Source organism: Sesamum indicum, linkage group LG10, assembly GCF_000512975.1.
Source record: "Sesamum indicum cultivar Zhongzhi No. 13 linkage group LG10, S_indicum_v1.0, whole genome shotgun sequence".
NCBI lineage: Eukaryota > Viridiplantae > Streptophyta > Magnoliopsida > Lamiales > Pedaliaceae > Sesamum > Sesamum indicum.
Window position 1 is genome coordinate 15,563,332 of NC_026154.1, and position 17,254 is coordinate 15,580,585.

At 33.3% G+C, this 17,254-nt stretch overlaps 2 protein-coding genes across 2 annotated transcripts; both read left to right on the forward strand.

Moving 5' to 3' along the window:
- LOC105172706 (polyadenylate-binding protein 2-like) lies at window positions 334–5,453 on the forward strand. Its single transcript, XM_011094251.2, has 9 exons — window positions 334–969; window positions 2,044–2,162; window positions 2,311–2,967; window positions 3,077–3,154; window positions 3,245–3,334; window positions 3,524–3,661; window positions 4,287–4,466; window positions 4,540–4,743; window positions 4,925–5,453. The coding sequence occupies exons 1-9, from the start codon at window positions 732–734 to the stop codon at window positions 5,153–5,155; spliced, it is 1,935 nt and encodes a 644-aa protein (XP_011092553.1). The 5' UTR covers window positions 334–731; the 3' UTR covers window positions 5,156–5,453.
- Window positions 11,423–15,536, forward strand: LOC105172707 (polyadenylate-binding protein 2-like). The gene is made up of 9 exons (XM_011094252.2): window positions 11,423–12,053; window positions 12,893–13,011; window positions 13,124–13,780; window positions 13,870–13,947; window positions 14,017–14,106; window positions 14,237–14,371; window positions 14,537–14,716; window positions 14,794–14,997; window positions 15,101–15,536. The coding sequence occupies exons 1-9, from the start codon at window positions 11,843–11,845 to the stop codon at window positions 15,329–15,331; spliced, it is 1,905 nt and encodes a 634-aa protein (XP_011092554.1). The 5' UTR covers window positions 11,423–11,842; the 3' UTR covers window positions 15,332–15,536.

Consider the following 17,254-nt stretch of genomic DNA (forward strand, 5'->3'; position numbering starts at 1 on the left):
TAAATATGTTAAAAGATATTATGAAAAACTTATAAGATTAGCCAAACACCCTTGGACTCTATATGGAAAAAAAAATAAATTTAGACATTGCACTCTTGCTTTGCCGAATGTATAAACCGTTGCACGTTTGTCTACTGCAGAGTCCGGATTTAAATTTCCAGCCAATAGAGAAAAGGACGTTTATCTCTGAACACGTCACCTCTGAAATCCAATTGGGGCCCAATCCGACTGATCCGACGGAGCGCATCTCGTATCAGAGATTATCTAGGGTTTGAGTGTGCACATCTAATCCCCTATACCCCGGCCCATTATAAATAACGCCGCCCTAAAATTCCTTAAATTTTTGTAGTGCGCAGTTCAAACCTGCCCTCCAATTTTTCTCCTTTGCAATCTCCGCCATCTCTCGGCGTCGCCGCCCGTCGTTGCTGGCGGTGATTGTTCCTGCACTCCGTCGGATCTCCGACCTATGAGTCCTTCCCTCTCCTCTCTTTATTGAAAAACTCAAAAAAGAAAAAATTAGAAAATTTCGTTGAAAAAAGAAATTCTGAATTTCATCATCTATCTCGCTTTCGGTCAAGCAATTAAATCTGTTTGTGATTTTATTTCTTTTCCTTTGATTTTGATAATAAAAAGAGGAGAGGGAAGTAATTAGAAAAAAAAACCAAAAAAATTACAAACTCTTCGAAAAAAATATTTTGTCTGTTGTATTAGGGCTTTTTTTGGTTGAATTGATGGCAGCGCAGGTTCAGATGCAGCCTCAGGTGCAAGTGGTGAATGCCGCGTCGTCTGGCGGCGCGCCGTTCGTGACTTCTCTGTACGTCGGCGATCTCGACGCGAACGTCACCGATTCCCAACTCTACGATCTGTTCAGCCAGATGGGGGATGTGCTGTCGGTTAGGGTTTGTAGGGATTTGACTAGCCGGCGCTCGCTCGGATATGGCTACGTCAACTACGGCAACCCTCAAGATGGTACGAAATCTGTGTTACTTTATATTGTAACCACAAATTTACATTATAACGTCGTCACTTGGCTCTTCCTCTGAACTGACCATGATCAGGCTTCAGACTTGGCATCTTTAGTCATGGATGAAAGAATATATTACAATTCGTAGACAACCAAGGCCCATAAGTAAGCTGAGCCACAGCATTACAAAGACTAGCGGCAATTTTGCAACCCCCCCTCCTTTGGCACACATGTCCTACTTTTGTTGAAGAAAGAGGAGAATTTTGGTGACTTGTGTAATAGAGGGACTACACAGACATTAGAATAATAATAATAAAACTGTTCAGCTACAACCATTACTAACAAAAAAAGAATAGTGGTGTGATGAGCTAGGTGTTTGATTGTTATGTTGGCTTCATGCCATATTAATTACGCAGGCTGAATGGAGTTTCTATCTTGTTGCTCTGTGTATGGTTAAATCAGTATTATATTGCTGAATATACCCTTGAGTTTTAAGTGATTAGAAGGGTAATTCAATATGATAAACAAAGCTATCCGAGTTCCATGGATTTTATTTTAACAGGATAGCAATTAACGCATATGCCTTTATGTCTTCATCGATTTGGTTAGGTGAAAGGCTTTAAAAAATTGGGAATATGATAATTATGATGGGGCATGTGCTCCTACTTTACTATTTTGAAGCCATTTTGCTCTTACTCATCAGTGACAGCAAGCCATGCTGTTGCTTTTAACATCATGGAGATTGGAGGACATACTTGATGCCTGTGAAAATGTATGGCATTTTCTTCCTTATGCTGTTAGGTTATAAATTTAAAATTAACTATTTAGCATCTCAAAAAAATGCTTTTAGTGTTAATTGAACATTGTCCCCATAGGAATGAATAAGATGAAGCTGATACTGTAATTTGCCAGGTTTGAGAGTCCTAATTTTAGAGCTGTTGTGAGCTGTTGTGTTGCATTTGTTTCTTATACTGTAACCAGATTTCCTTTCTTAACTGCTTTCTGCATCGCAACTATTAAGGTTACCTATATCTGCCTTAATGCCATGCCTAATCGTTCTTTCATTATGTTCATCTTAGCTGAGAGAGCATTGATAGACCTCAACTTCACTCCCCTCAATGGAAAACCCATTAGGATAATGTATTCTCATCGAGACCCCAGTGTTCGCAGAAGTGGTGCTGGAAATATATTTATTAAGGTACTGTCCCCTATCTCCTATTCAATTTTTAGTTGCATGGATGCCATATCTCTGGTAGCTTACAGTTTGTAAGTTAAACAATTTTCTGGATGGCTGGAAGCACCATCTTTACTGCTTTCACTGGTTACATGTATTTTGTTCTGACTAGAATCTGGACAAGGAAATTGACCACAAAGCTCTGCACGATACATTTTCTTCCTTCGGTAGCATCCTGTCGTGCAAAGTTGCAACAGATTCTTCTGGTCAGTCCTTGGGCTATGGTTTTGTGCAATATGCTAGTGAGGAATCTGCACAAAAAGCTATTGAGAAGCTCAATGGCATGCTATTGAATGGGAAGCAAGTATATGTGGGACCTTTCCTTCGCAAGCAAGAAAGACAGATGTCAATAGACAAAACCAAATTCACTAATGTGTTTGTGAAGAATTTGTCTGAATCAACAACTGAAGAAGATCTTCAGAAGGTATTTAGTGAATTTGGACCAATCACCAGCATAGTTGTGATGAGAAATGAAGATGGAACATCAAAATGCTTTGGATTTGTTAACTTTGACAATTCGGATGATGCTGCTAGAGCTGTTGAGTCCCTTAATGGCAAGAAATTTGATAACAAGGAATGGTATGTTGGGCGAGCCCAAAAGAAATCTGAGAGGGAGCTAGAATTGAAACACCGCTTTGAACAGAGTGTGAAGGAAGCAGTTGACAAATCACAGGGGTCAAACCTATATGTGAAGAACTTGGATGATACCATTGATGATGATAAGCTGAAGGAATTGTTCTCTCCATTTGGTTCGATAACTTCATGCAAGGTTGGTGGATGGTTTCACCCTTTGGTTGGTTATTGGCATCCCTCATCCTTGAAGTTATTATCATATAAATAGGCAATTGTTTACCTCATTTGCTCCACTGTCTACATAGGTGATGCGAGATCCAAAAGGAATTAGCAGAGGATCAGGCTTTGTTGCTTTTTCATCGCCTGAAGAGGCTTCTAGAGCTGTGAGTTTATTGTCATGCGTTCTATTCGCTTATGCCTTTACACCTTATTATCTATTATTGATCAGAGCTCTATCTTTGTTTGTTCTTTAGCTTTCGGAAATGAATGGCAAGATGATTGTTAACAAACCTCTTTATGTTGCACTTGCTCAACGGAAAGAAGATAGGAGAGCACGGCTACAGGTACACATCAAGGTTCTTTTTTGGTTCTTTTGAATCTGCTATCTAGAAGCCTTGTGATGAGAAATGAAAAACCAAATGGCTAAAAGATACTCCTATCTGATCCTCCTTTTCTTGTTAGTTTAATTGCTTTTATTGGTAATTTTATGTAATTGTTGCATGAATATGTTGATCCCTTATGATGTTATCCAGGCTCAATTTGCTCAAATGAGGCCAATTACAGTGGCACCTACTGTTGCACCTCGTATACCGATGTATGCTCCTGGTGGTCCTGGTCTGGGGCAACAGATATTCTATGGACAACCTCCACCTGCCATTATTCCTCCCCAAGTAATATATCTTTCTCCTTTTATGATTCTGAAGTCAAGGTGGATTTCAATTGTTTGAGATAGAATGCTTGTTTAAATGAGTCTTATACGATGCTTATGTGACTGATATTGATGGTATGCTAACTATTTTTTGCTCTTTGAGAAAGGCAGAGGATGTTATATGGAGAAAAAGATAAATGTGTATTACGTTTCTTTTGGTTTCTGAAATTGAAACACATTTGTTCAGCTCCAATTTTTTATTTTATTTTATTTTTTAAATTGAAGATACATCTTCATTTTCTGCCTATTTAGGAAACCCATCCCTAGAGCCATTACCATTCCAGGGGCCAAAGTCTCAATTAAAGTAAAGATGGAACTGAAATTGAAGGAATTGGGATATGTAATTTTTTTGTCCTAATCTACAATATCAGGACCAATGTTTATCGGTTTCCATTTTTACAACTTAGCAATTCAGAATATGCATTGAACTCTGATTTGAATCACCCACTTCAACTTAAGCATGCCCCTGATCCCCATAACCAAATTGAAATGCTAATTTTCCCAGCAATATTCTGAATTGATGAGTTGGGGCTATTTTCATGACTGAAAGATGCTTAAATGTATTTATCCCTTGCCTTTCTTTTCAGCCTGGGTTTGGGTATCAACAGCAACTTGTACCTGGTATGAGGCCTGCTGGGCCTCTTATGCCCAATATGTTTGTGCCTATGGTCCAGCAAGGTCAGCAAGGTCCACGTCCTGGTGGAAGGAGAGGTAATGCTGTTCAAATGCAACAGGGCCCACAGCCAGTTCCCGTAATGCAACAGCAGGTTTGTGGTACTTTCGCTTATGGCTTTGTATATTTAAACCTTTTGTTCACCGTTTATTGACTCTTCTGTGCAGATGGTTCCAAGGGGACGTGGTTATCGCTACCCTCCTGGACGTGGCATGCCTGATGTTTCCTTGCAAGGTGTGGCTGGAGGGATGATTTCAGTACCATATGAAATGGGTGGCTTGCCATTGCGTGATGTGGGGATGCCTCAGCCAATTCCCATTGGAGCTTTGGCATCTGCCCTTGCAAATGCTTCTCCTAGCGAACAGAGGACGGTGAGCATTTACTTCTCTGTCTCTCATTTGCAAATTCTCTTATAGAATGGTCTGGCTCCCCTCATTAGGTGCAATGTTATTTCCAATTTATGTCTTGTAGCTTTCCTCACTATTATGTTTGGATTGGTTATGGGTCATTGCTTATATTTTGATGCCATATGAACATAATTGAATAATGCAGATGTTGGGTGAAAATTTATACCCACTTGTCGAACAACTGGAGCCTGAGACAGCCGCTAAGGTCACCGGCATGCTTCTGGAAATGGATCAAACAGAGGTTTTGCACCTTTTGGAGTCGCCAGAAGCTCTGAAAGCTAAGGTAGCGGAGGCTATGGATGTCCTTAGGAATGTGTCTCAGCAGCAGGCCAGCAACCCAGCTGAGCAATTGGCTTCATTATCATTGAACGAGTGATCTTGTCTTTGGATCACCTGCAGGAGAAGTGTAATAATGCTGGTTTGGAACATTATCACACTAAACTATCATACTGCCAAGGGCACTGGTTTTAATATGCATTTCGTTTGAAGCGTGTGACGTGTTTATGCATTCTGCTGACTCTTTGAGGCTTGCCCATATTGGATGTTTAGATGTATGGCTATTGAAGCTTGTACTGGTTGTGGATTTGTATCTGATAGGTGTAAAACCTGATGCTTTTGAACACAGTTTGTTCATGTTTCATTTATTATATTTCTTTCTTAAGATTGTGCCATGCGATTCATTCTTTGTATTTTGGTCATTTTATTTTTTCTTTCGAAACTGAAAAATAAGGATGTGGGGTCTGATTTTCTTTTGGTGATTCAAGTCATATATTTTAAAGTTGACATCATTTCTTTACCCATTTAAGCTTGATTTCCTGAGGTTGTCGAGCTCGAGCTCAGATTTTTTGCCGAGCTTGATTCGTTTACATTCCTACTATCGACTCACATTAAAAATGCAAGTCTATCTCATTTTGGGGTAAACTTGCATTTATTTATTTATTTTTACAATATTTATAGTTTATTATTAAGTGGGAGCAACATTTTAATGTTTCACTTTTTATTAGTAAACTAATTTATATATTATTTTAATGTTTTATTTATTTATTTATTAATTTCCCACCCTCCCATTTTCTACACCTCACCTGACAAGCCTAATAATTTCTTTTCCGTCTCAGCTTTCCAAAACATCCAATCTACACTATCCTCGAGGCAACCTCAACCTTCAACTCGGATCATATGGTTGGCTTACATCTTAGCTGAAAATTAACCAGAATATATGAAAATTATTATTTTATTTGAGTGATTAATTGATTTACCATCATAGATATGTAACAGATGATTTTTATAATCTAGAGCTCCTCATTGCCTTGAAGAATGATTTTCTTTTATTTCCCAAAAAAGAGTGATCTCCCCTTATGCTAGGAAGAGAGCCTTTCTATACTAACCAACTAATTAAGGTAAGTGATAGACTTTTACTTTTTCGCCCTCGTCTCTTGGGATTTTGTGTACAGATGGAAACTTCTTGAAGGGGCAAAATTGTCTTTTCATGGACTCTTCATAAATGTCTTAATTCCCTTGATGTGGTCATAATCCCATCAATCATGCTATAATTGCTTGAATTACTTTTGATTTCCTAAAGATTAAACTTCTCATTGATGGGAGGCATTAAATGTAATTGGCGCTTTTTTTTTTTTTTGGAAATAAGGGCAATAAATTAATAATTAAATAAATTGATTACAATTATTTATATCGAATTACAACAATAATATTCTAATTAATAATATGAAATAAGTTAGATCCAATCAACACATACTGTTCAGTAAATGACATACCATGCATAAAGTAGACCTCGAACTCATAATTTCTAAAATTATGGAATCTCAACTTTACCAACTAAGCTAAACATCATTAACAATGTAATTGACTTTCTAATCTTTCCATAGTGAAGTCGAAGGTTCCTCTTATTTTGTATCTACCTTCTCGTCCTCTCTTCCTTTTATTTTCCACTTTCTTGTTTTGGCGAAGGTAATGCATTTGTGTAGTGCTTTTTAAATTTGGATACGGTCGACACCACAAACTCACAATTCATCTTAAATTTCCCTTTCAACTACTTGTCTGCTTCATCTGACTTCTATCACAAGTTCACAAGTGTAACCACCCACACTAAAATTTTGAAATAATTTATCAAATTTAAATATTTAAATAAATCAACTAATAATTAAAATTTTTAAATTAAGTTCAATGACAAATTTAGTAAAGTAATGTATTTGTAATAAACACTCCCTAAATTTGGGTCTTATGAATTTTACTAATTCATCCAAGATAAATACAATTTTTTTTCCTTAAATTTTGTATAGACTAATTGGGTCGAAGCATGCTTAAAAACAATCTGTTATGGGTCTATTTATATCAAATCTCGTGGTATTAAAGTTCAATAGAAATGAGATCAAACTACCCAAAACATCCTCGCCCATGCCTTAAAAAGGGACATCCACCGCATACTCCAGATACATTACACACACATGGCTAACACATACATACAACAAATCCAATACTCGGTTCTATGTACATTTCGCCACTTATAAAAATTATAACTCTTTTATTTCTTGATATTTTCTAGTCTCAAAGTCGAAATTTATGTGAACAATAATCAAAAATGTATTTGCATTAACAAAATGGGAATGGGACCCAACATGAATTGGAATGGAGGAAACATATATAACGAATCCAGTAAGGAGGAGAAACCAATGAGATATCACACAAGAACAAACATAATTATGTGGGGAAAAACCCATACTAAGTAGAGTTGATCGATCTAAGCTAGATTTCGGCCTCCACAAGGAAACCACAACGCGGTCGTCTAAGGAAATCGGACATCTGCTGTATTTCTCTTAGAATTCTCTTACCATTTTCCACGAAGCTGCCTACAAACCACTTGTTCTTCCTCTAGCTTTCTCACCATGTACCCACCTCACATTATTATAAATACGGATAATTGTAATCTTCTTTTTTGAAATTTTGTGTAATTACACATAAATTTTTTATAACTTAGAAAATTACATCTAACACCTCTGAGGATTGCTTTCGTCTAACAAATAAGTCTCCCCATTAGTCCAAATTCACTGAATTTGCTGACATTCATAATTTAAAAAAACAAAAATTGAATAAAAATTGATATTTATTTCGATTGACTGATTACTGGCTTATTGCAGGTTGAATAATCTTTTTTGAACTATACTATCCTTATAACAATGAAGATATACCTTCTCATATGCATTAACGCATTGAGACGTATGAGGGTAATCTGATCGTAAAAAGATTTTTGAATTATACTATCCGGTGAAGATATACCTCCTCACATGCATTAACGCATTGAGACGTATCAGGGTAATTTGATCATAAAAAGATTTATTTGACCTGACCTGCAATAAGTCAGTAAAGGGTCAATCAGGGGTTAATATAATTTTTTTTTATTCTTTTTTTTAATATCAGCAATTCAATGAATTTTAGCTAATTGAAAGACTTATTTGTTAGACAAAAGCAAACCTCAGGGGTGTTAGATGTAATTTCTCAAACTATAGGGGCTCTATTACACCAAACCTTAGGGGAGGATAGTATATTTATCCCTTAAAAATATGTGATAATTACATTTACTCTTATTGATCTGTGTTCTATTTACACAAATTATTAATGCATTTTAGATAATTACACATACACTAACAAAAACGTCACTATTATGTACAAACCGCCGTTACTTTTAAAGAATTACACATACACCCCTCTAAAACGTCGACGTCGTTACAGAAGCTACCCCTGCTTTTTGGTTGTCGGGGGTAGTTTCTATAATCATACAAAAGACAAAATAATTTATATACACAGACCATAAGTTAGAGAATATAAATATAATTATTCTTGAAAATATCAGAGTATGGAGTGTGACCTAGTACAAGCAATTGATAAATAACATTTTATTACGATTCACTTGAAATTATTCTAGTGGAACTCAATCTTAAAAAGACTCCATTTGAATTAATAAATTTAAAATTATGGATCAAATCCTTAGCGACAAATTACTTAAATTTGTATGAATGTATAAATTTGAATTATGTTTGCTCAAGATCGATGAATTTCAAATTCTTTTAATATAAAATTATATAATATCAAATCCCCTTAAAAACAGATCTATTTATAGTCTTAAAATAATTTATCGAACAAGAAAGTGTAAAAAGAATTCGTAGTTGGAGTTAGAAGAGGCTTTTGTAATTTTAATTGTTTCTTTATCACACTAATGGTAGAAAGGTGAAAAATCTTAGATAGAGTGGGTGAGCTATAGCGTCGGATTATGGTTGGCACAAAACCCTGCAATTTCGCTCTTCATTTAATATAGTTAGTCCAAACACGGCCTTATTGTTTAAGTTTGTTTTTTTTTTTAATTATTTAGAGTTGGACTTGCGAGAAGTCTTTGAATATTATAAGCATCCCTATTGAATGGTAGGAAATTGACGTTTACTCTTTTTTCAAATGAAAAAAAGCATATGTAGATATATTTTACTGATTAGGGGAGTGTTTGTGCAAGCTTTGTAAAAATATTCTTTAGTTTTTGGGCTTAGAAAAGTACTTTTAAAGTGTTTGAAATATTAGGCTGTGTTTGGATTCGCATTTTTGTATTTTTTGAGATAAAATAAAACACACTCAATGTTTGTTTTTGTGTTTTTACACCTTATCTGTGTGTTTTTTTATTTTTCAACTTTCTACATAATATATATATATATACATAATATAAAACAAACATGATTTAACAATAAACAGTAATTTTTGTCTCTAAAAAATACAACATTAAACATAAAATATTTATATATAAAAATATATGATTTGACAATGAACAGTAATTTTTGTCTCTCAAATCCCAATATCAAACATACACTATTTATTTTAAAATATTTTAAATTACCCCAAAACACAAACCCAAACATATCATCTATTTTCAACACACACTTACTTATCTCTATTTTTCTCTCTCTAATTTCAAAACACAAAACAAAATAACTAAAACACAGATCCAAACACAATGTTAGTTTTTGCTTTCAAAACTGCTTGAAAAATTAATTTTAAGCCAAAAGTTAGAAACATTTTGGTGGTGCTCTAACTACTTTGACTTTTTTTCCTAAATATATTCAACTTTCTTTGGACTATTTTACCCTCCATATCAAAATCTTATTTTGATTCGCCTTTTAATTTATTTTTAAAATTTTTCATCTAAAGTTGATGAAAGAAGTTTCAAATAATTAGAATACTTTATTACTAACAAAATTTATAATTTCACATATTTAATATTTTAAAATTTTTAGATTTTATTTTCTTTATTATGGGATATTATTTCTATATCATAAAAAACATAAATTAAATTGCTATGATTAATTAAAAAAATATATTTTTTGACAATCATGCAAGGTTATCTATTTTAGGAACATTATTGAGCTAAATATTTACCATTAATATTTAATATTTTAATAATATAAATGATAAATATTTCTAAAATTAAATATAAAATATATTAGTTGTAATATAATTTATTGTTTTTTGTGAAAAAAATATTATTATCACAAGATAAGTGCAAATAATAAACAATCCAGTATCTTTTTTTAATGCATGTGGACAATATGGCCATTAACCAATTAACTTTATTTTTGCAAACACAATCTAATTTTTACTTTTTTTTACAAATATTATCCACTTTTAATTCTGTTACAAATTCCAATTTTCTCTACTAAAATCACTTCTCCAAAGTAGAAGTTTTCGCCTACACTCCCTTAATAGATTTCTTTTCTTCTTAAAATTTTTAGAACGTATTACATATTAGGCGTATATAAATATTTAATATACAATATCTATTAAGAGATTGTTTGCAAGCGTTTTTAAACATCTGACTCCAGAAAAGTATTTAGAAGTGTTTCAGTTGTCAACTTCTATTTTTGAAACGACTAAAAAAAGCACATTTACACTAAAAGTTAGAAGCACCTTAGGAGGTGCTTATAGCTGTTTTGGCTTTTTTATAAATAAATCCAACTTTACTCTTATTATAATAATCTTAATCAACTTCATTGTTTTTAATTTATTTTTAAAATTATAAAATTAAAGTTGATATTGAAGTTTTCAGATAATTCGAATAATTTAACAATGATCATATTTATACTTTCACATATTTAATATTTTATTTGCTATATTATTTTAATTATATTGTTTCGTTCATATATCACTATTTGATTAATTAATAAAATATTTTTTTTATAATCATACGAGTTTAATTGTTATGTATGAATCAATAAATATATTACTTAGTAGAAGTATTATAAAATCAAATATATTTTTTAATATTTCAATATAAAATATATTAATTAATATTTTTTGAAAATTTGATAATATAATTAATATAAAAATGAAGAATAATAGTATTAATTAATAAATATGTGAAAAAAATTAAAAAAAATATAATAAAATGGTAAGTGTTGTAAAATAGGGTTGAAGTGCGTACTAATAGTCCTAAAAAGTTAAAACACCTAATTTGAAGAGAATTTCAAGTGCAGTATATTTGATCGTATCAACGAATCACCATATGAACGCGTCACCTCCGTGGGGCCCACTCACCCCTCAACTATAAAACCTGCCGCTTCAAATTCCTTGGACTCCTCCAGGGCGCTGCTTCTCCTCTTCAACTTCTCTCTCCTTCTCCTTCTCCTTCTCCTCTTCAACTTCTCTCTCTCTCTTTCTGTATATATATATATATATCTATATATATTTACCGGTCACGCGCCGCCGGCACTATCTCTCTCCATCTACCAAGATACCACCTTCTCTCTTCTCTGTTTTGATTTATTGAGAGAAGGAAAAAGTCTCACAGAGCGATAGTCGTTTTTCTGGAGTATCGAAATTTCAAATTTTCGACGATTTTTTGATTGGTTATTCGTTCCTTCATTGATTTTTGAGAACGTGTAGAAGATTTTATTTATTGTTTGATATCTTACTTGCTCTTTGTTGTGATTTCTGATCACAAGAGGAGAGACAGGGTTGAGAACCGGAGACTTCTGTGTACAGGAAAAAATTGCTGTATTTTACTCATATTGACATGGAGACCGGGTCGAATGCCGCGGCACAGACGGCGGCGCAGTCTGTGACGGCGCTGTATATCGGAGACCTTGATGCGAGCGTGACGGAGGAAGAACTGAGTCGTCTCTTCGGTCAGGTAGGCGATGTGGTCTCCGTCAAAATATGCACGAATCCAACTACCGAGCGTCCACTTGAATATGGTTATGTCAACTACAGCAATCCCCAAGACGGTATATTCCTCTCTTATGATCGATGTGAGAATTACTCGAATGCCTGTATTTACAGAATTACTACTGTTTGGAAGTGCCTTCGTTTTTCACAACAAATTTGGAATGTGAAATTACTTTTTGTATATGCCTTTATTGATGGATATTTATTTATTTCTATTTTTGCTTCTTACTTGCAGATTAGTTTCATCTTTGTTCTTCGAATTAGGAAGTCGAGTTCAATTATTGTTTTTTATGTGTTGAACCGTGGAATTGGTCGTCTGTTTCTTCAACAATCTGGATGTAGAGGTAGTGGTGTTGAACATGAACAAACAAGTAGACTATTTTAAGTCATTACGTATGAGAAAAATAGTAGAAATCAAGTGAATGGGGGGAAGTCTCTGGCCCAAATGAATATTTTCAGCTTGTAAGACTTATGCATATAATTTTTCTTTTGACCGAATGTCAAGTAATTTATTTACATAATTTTACAATTTTCTCTTTATTCATATGGTAGTTGACCTCAAAAAGGTAATGAAGTGCAAAGAATATATGAATATTTGTTTTTGTTTAGTTTAATACTACTTACAGGATTAGAGAATTTGAGCACCTAATTCTCTTAATACTCAACTCCAGGTTGATTGAATTCAATATTGACATTAGTCTAAGAATTGAATCTATTTGAGTAAACTTATTTTTTTGTTCAATTTGACCTGTCATGAAGGAGTTACTCTTATTTATTCTAAGCTGGATAATCTGGTTGTAAGTTTTGATTTTCTGTACTACCATTTCCTCTTTCTTTCTTTTTTTTTGGTTCTTTCTGTTGCGCTATTCTTGACGTTCTCTCTTTGTGTTTGTAATAGCTGCAAAAGCCATTGAGGATTTGAACTTCACTCCTCTAAATGGAAAATGTATTAGGGTTGCATATTCTAATCGAGACGCAAGTGTACGTAAAAGTGGTACAGGGAACATATTTGTTAAGGTATTCATGCTTATCTTTTCGTCATTTACTTATTATGAATTCTAGACCATCTTAGTTTTCAGTTTGGCCTCTCTTTCCTTTTCCCCAAGTAAATTTGATGTTACTCTTGCAGAATTTGGATAAAGAGGTTGACCACAAAGCACTATACAATTTGTTTTCTCCATATGGGAACATTATTTCGTCAAAAGTTGAAACTGATGCTTCGGGTCAGTCAAAGGGCTATGGTTTTGTGCATTATGACAATGAGGAAGCCGCACGGAATGCTATTCAGCACCGAAATGGTGCAGTGCTGTTTGGCAAAGAATTGTACGTAGGACCTTTTGTTAATAAGCAAGATAGGGAGACGTCTGACAAGACTAAGTTTACCAACGTATTTGTTAAGAATCTTTTTGAATTGACAACCGAAGAAGATTTGAAGATCACATTTGGTGAATTTGGATCAATCACTAGTGTAGCAGTGATGCGAGATGAGTATGGAAATTCCAAATGCTTTGGGTTTGTCAACTTTGAGAATGCAGAGGATGCTGCAAAGTCAGTTGAAGTACTTAATGGCCAAATATTCAATGGCAAGGAATGGTATGTGGCAAGAGCACAAAAGAAATATGAAAGAGAACGAGAACTAAAGCTTCGCCAGGAGCAGATTGCAAAGGAGGCACATGAAAAATCATTAGGCCTCAACAATCTCTACATAAAAAATTTAGATGACACGATTGACAATGACAAGCTCAAGGAATTGTTCTCTCCATTTGGTACTGTAACATCATGCAAGGTTAGTGGAGAACATTAATTAGAAAGTCTTTACAATTTTGATTCATTGATTGTGTCAATCATTAAGAAATTGCCTTATTTCATCTCCAGATTATGTGTGATGCAAAAGGATTAAGTAAAGGATCAGGCTTTGTTGCGTTCTCCACAAGCCAAGAGGCTTCAAAAGCAGTAAGACATATTCACATACCATTTAGTCCAAATAAGCAAAGGCCAAAACTAATATTGTTTCTTTGGCAGATTTCAGAAATGAATGGAAAGATGGTTCACAGCAAGCCCCTTTATGTTGCCATTGCAGAAAAAAAGGAAGCTAGAAGAGCACGGTTACAGGTATTTTCTTCTATGGTTTTTCTTTTCAGATTTGTCTTTAGTTTTTTGTTCTAACGTATTCTGAAGAAAAGCCTAAGTTGGGTTACGACTGAATGACTGAACAAAGCTTGTAATTTTGTCATATAAACAGGCTATTTTTTCCAATATGCGACCAAATACAGTTGTACCTGCAGTCACTCATATGCCTATTTACCCTCTTGGTGGGCCGGGCATAGGCCAACAACTCCCCTATGGGCGTGCTCCACATGCTATTCTTCCTCCAGTGGTAACATCTTCTATAGAAGTTCTATTTTTTCAAACTACTGATTACTTAGTGTAATACATATTCACAGAAAATGTTACGGATGGTAGCTAATTTTGACACTCATTATTTTCTAAGTAAATTGAATACATGTCATTGCTAACAAGATTTCCATACTTAATATTTCAGCCCGGATTTGGATATCAACAGCAATTTATTCCTGGTGTGAGGCCACCTGGAACTGTCATGCCAAATGTCTTGTTGCCTATTATTCAACATGGACCCCATAGTCCACGTTATAGTGGCAGACGTCCCGGTTCTGATGCTTTGCAGCAGACCCAACCCCCAGTTCCGCTCATGCATCATCAGGTCAGTGGAACTTCCACTCGTCGATTTTTTTTCTTTTCCGCAAATTTTATTCATAACTCATCTCATCTGTGATGTAGATGCTTTTAAGGGGCAATACATATCATCTCCCTCTTGGATATGGGCTGCCTAATGTTTCTGGGCAAGGTAGTACTACAGGCATGCTTCCCATCGCTCAGGAAAATAGCTACTGGCCAATGCATGAAAGGAGACCTCATGGTCCGGTTCCAGTTGGAACTCTGGCCTCTGCACTTGCAAATGCTTTGCCTTCTGAGCAGAGGACGGTGAGGGTTCTCTTCTTTAATCATTATATGTACACAATTGTTGCAAGAAGGGTATCCTCTGGTTAAGAACCTATTTGGTTAAGCGTTTATGTTTGGTGTGCAGATGTTGGGTGAAAGTTTGTATCCTCTGGTAGAACAGCTGGAGCATGAGATGGCGGCTAAGGTGACGGGCATGCTCCTGGAAATGGATCAAACAGAGGTTTTGCATTTGCTGGAGTCACCAGAATCTCTTAGGGCTAAAGTAGGGGAGGCTATGGAAGTCCTAAAAAATGCACCTCAGAGACATGCCAGTAGCACCGCTAATCAATTGGCTTCACTCGTTTTGAGTGAATGATTTTGTGTATTTTTGGTTTTCTCTGACTGAAATAAATCTTTGAAACTGTGAAATAAGTTAATTTAATGCGAATGATTTAACAATCATAAGAGTTTCTTCCAGTCCAAGTGCACCATTTTTTTCTCTTTTTTCCATCCATTTTAGGTTATGATTTTCTTATAGGTCTTGGTGCATTATGTTTGTTAGTTAGAACGTGGTGCCAGTCAAAATTTTAAGAATCTCGTTTTCACTGCACTTTGTTAATTCTTCTTTACCTCTGTGTGTATGTCAATTAGAAGTAACATGTAAATATATATATGTATTAGAGTAAAAGGTAGGTGGGACGGAGGGGGTGGATGGCCCACTCGCCCCACTCTTGTCATTTATATATAATATATATAATATACTATTATTATGTTTGTATAATATATTAGTTTTCTTTTAAACTTTTTTTAAACTACTATCTAATTTCTTAATTAATATAATTTGCTTCCAAATATTATAACGAACTTCAATTTAATTTGTTTAAATTTCAATCTATAATTTATTTACTAATTAATTAAAACTTATCCATTAATTTCATAATTATATATTTCAATTTAATTTGTTTAAATTTTAATATTTTTAAATTTCAATCTTAATTTATTTACTAATTAATTAAAATTTATCAATTAATTTCATAATTATGTATTTGTAATATTTGGGGTGTGGTTTTATTTGTACTAGTAAAATACACCAACTTTAATTTTTTAATATATTTGTTTTATTAAGTAAAATAGTGTGAAAATAAGTAAAATATTTTATTAAGAAAATTTTGATGAAAATATTGATACTTGATTATTAAAAATGAACTTCAATCCATTAATTATAAATTTATTTTTTTAAATGAGAGGTCAAAATTAATCTTAATAGTGTAGTAATAAGCTCTCACAAATTCTTTCAAAATATTTTTAAATACTATGAAAGTTTCTAAATTTGTATACCGGTTTTCTTGAAATTTCTCTCAATTTTTATATTTATCTAAAAGTTTGTATCACAAACTTCCATATTTATATACAATATTTTAATTTTTTTAAAATTCTTAGTTTAATGCTTGAAACATTAACCTTGATACCTTTATTGACCCCCTTAAAATATATTATTTTAGAAGTGGTTCGTATATGTACATTTCTCTAGATTTTTTCTAGAGAAATGGAAAAGAGATTTTAAATATCATATAATTCAAAAACATTGAGCGACTTACGTAGTGTAAGAGAGGAGATGACACTCACTACTCTACTATAAAATTAATTGTCGATGATAGTACGATCACGAAACAAACTTTTATCAAATTTTAAAAGAGAATTCAAAGCAACTGTTTTTTTATATAAAACAACACTTAATCATTGGGTTAAAATATTTTTTTTTGAATTTTAATGTGCAATCAATTAAAAAAACTAAAAGAAATCAAAACATTTTATGAATATATTATATAGTTTTCATTCATTCAATTTATTTAAATATTTCATTCAATGTACTTAAATATAATCGAGTAAGGGTAATTTAGACAAATAAAAAAAATCAATATGACTATTTATACTTTAATATAGAATATAAATATAGATATAGATAGATTCAGATACGGTATATCCTGTGCAAAATGAAAATATCCTTAATTAATTAATGAAATTGTGTTTTAAATTATTATTGATGTCAAATGAATATATATTTTTTATTTGACAAAAATGATAATTTTATTTTTTATTGCTACGGGTGTCAAATCAATTATATTTTTTATTTAAATAAAATTGATAATTCTGTTTTTGATTCATTAAGAATTGTTGGTGAGATATCATACGAAGTTATTATAAAAAATAATACTTTATTAGTTTATAAAGTTAACGGCTGAGAAAAATTATGTATGTAAATATATATATATATAAAAAGAAGTAATTGAGATGACAA

Coding starts and splice junctions, on each gene's coding strand:
- LOC105172706 (XM_011094251.2), top strand. CDS start 732: ATGGCAGCGCAGGTTCAGATGCAGCCTCAGGTGCAAGTGGTGAATGCC. Junction 3,155..3,244: donor CTGAAGAGGCTTCTAGAGCT/GTGAGTTTATTG, acceptor TTTGTTCTTTAG/CTTTCGGAAATGAATGGCAA. Junction 4,744..4,924: donor CTCCTAGCGAACAGAGGACG/GTGAGCATTTAC, acceptor TGAATAATGCAG/ATGTTGGGTGAAAATTTATA.
- LOC105172707 (XM_011094252.2), top strand. CDS start 11,843: ATGGAGACCGGGTCGAATGCCGCGGCACAGACGGCGGCGCAGTCTGTG. Junction 13,948..14,016: donor GCCAAGAGGCTTCAAAAGCA/GTAAGACATATT, acceptor TTTCTTTGGCAG/ATTTCAGAAATGAATGGAAA. Junction 14,717..14,793: donor TTCCGCTCATGCATCATCAG/GTCAGTGGAACT, acceptor TCTGTGATGTAG/ATGCTTTTAAGGGGCAATAC.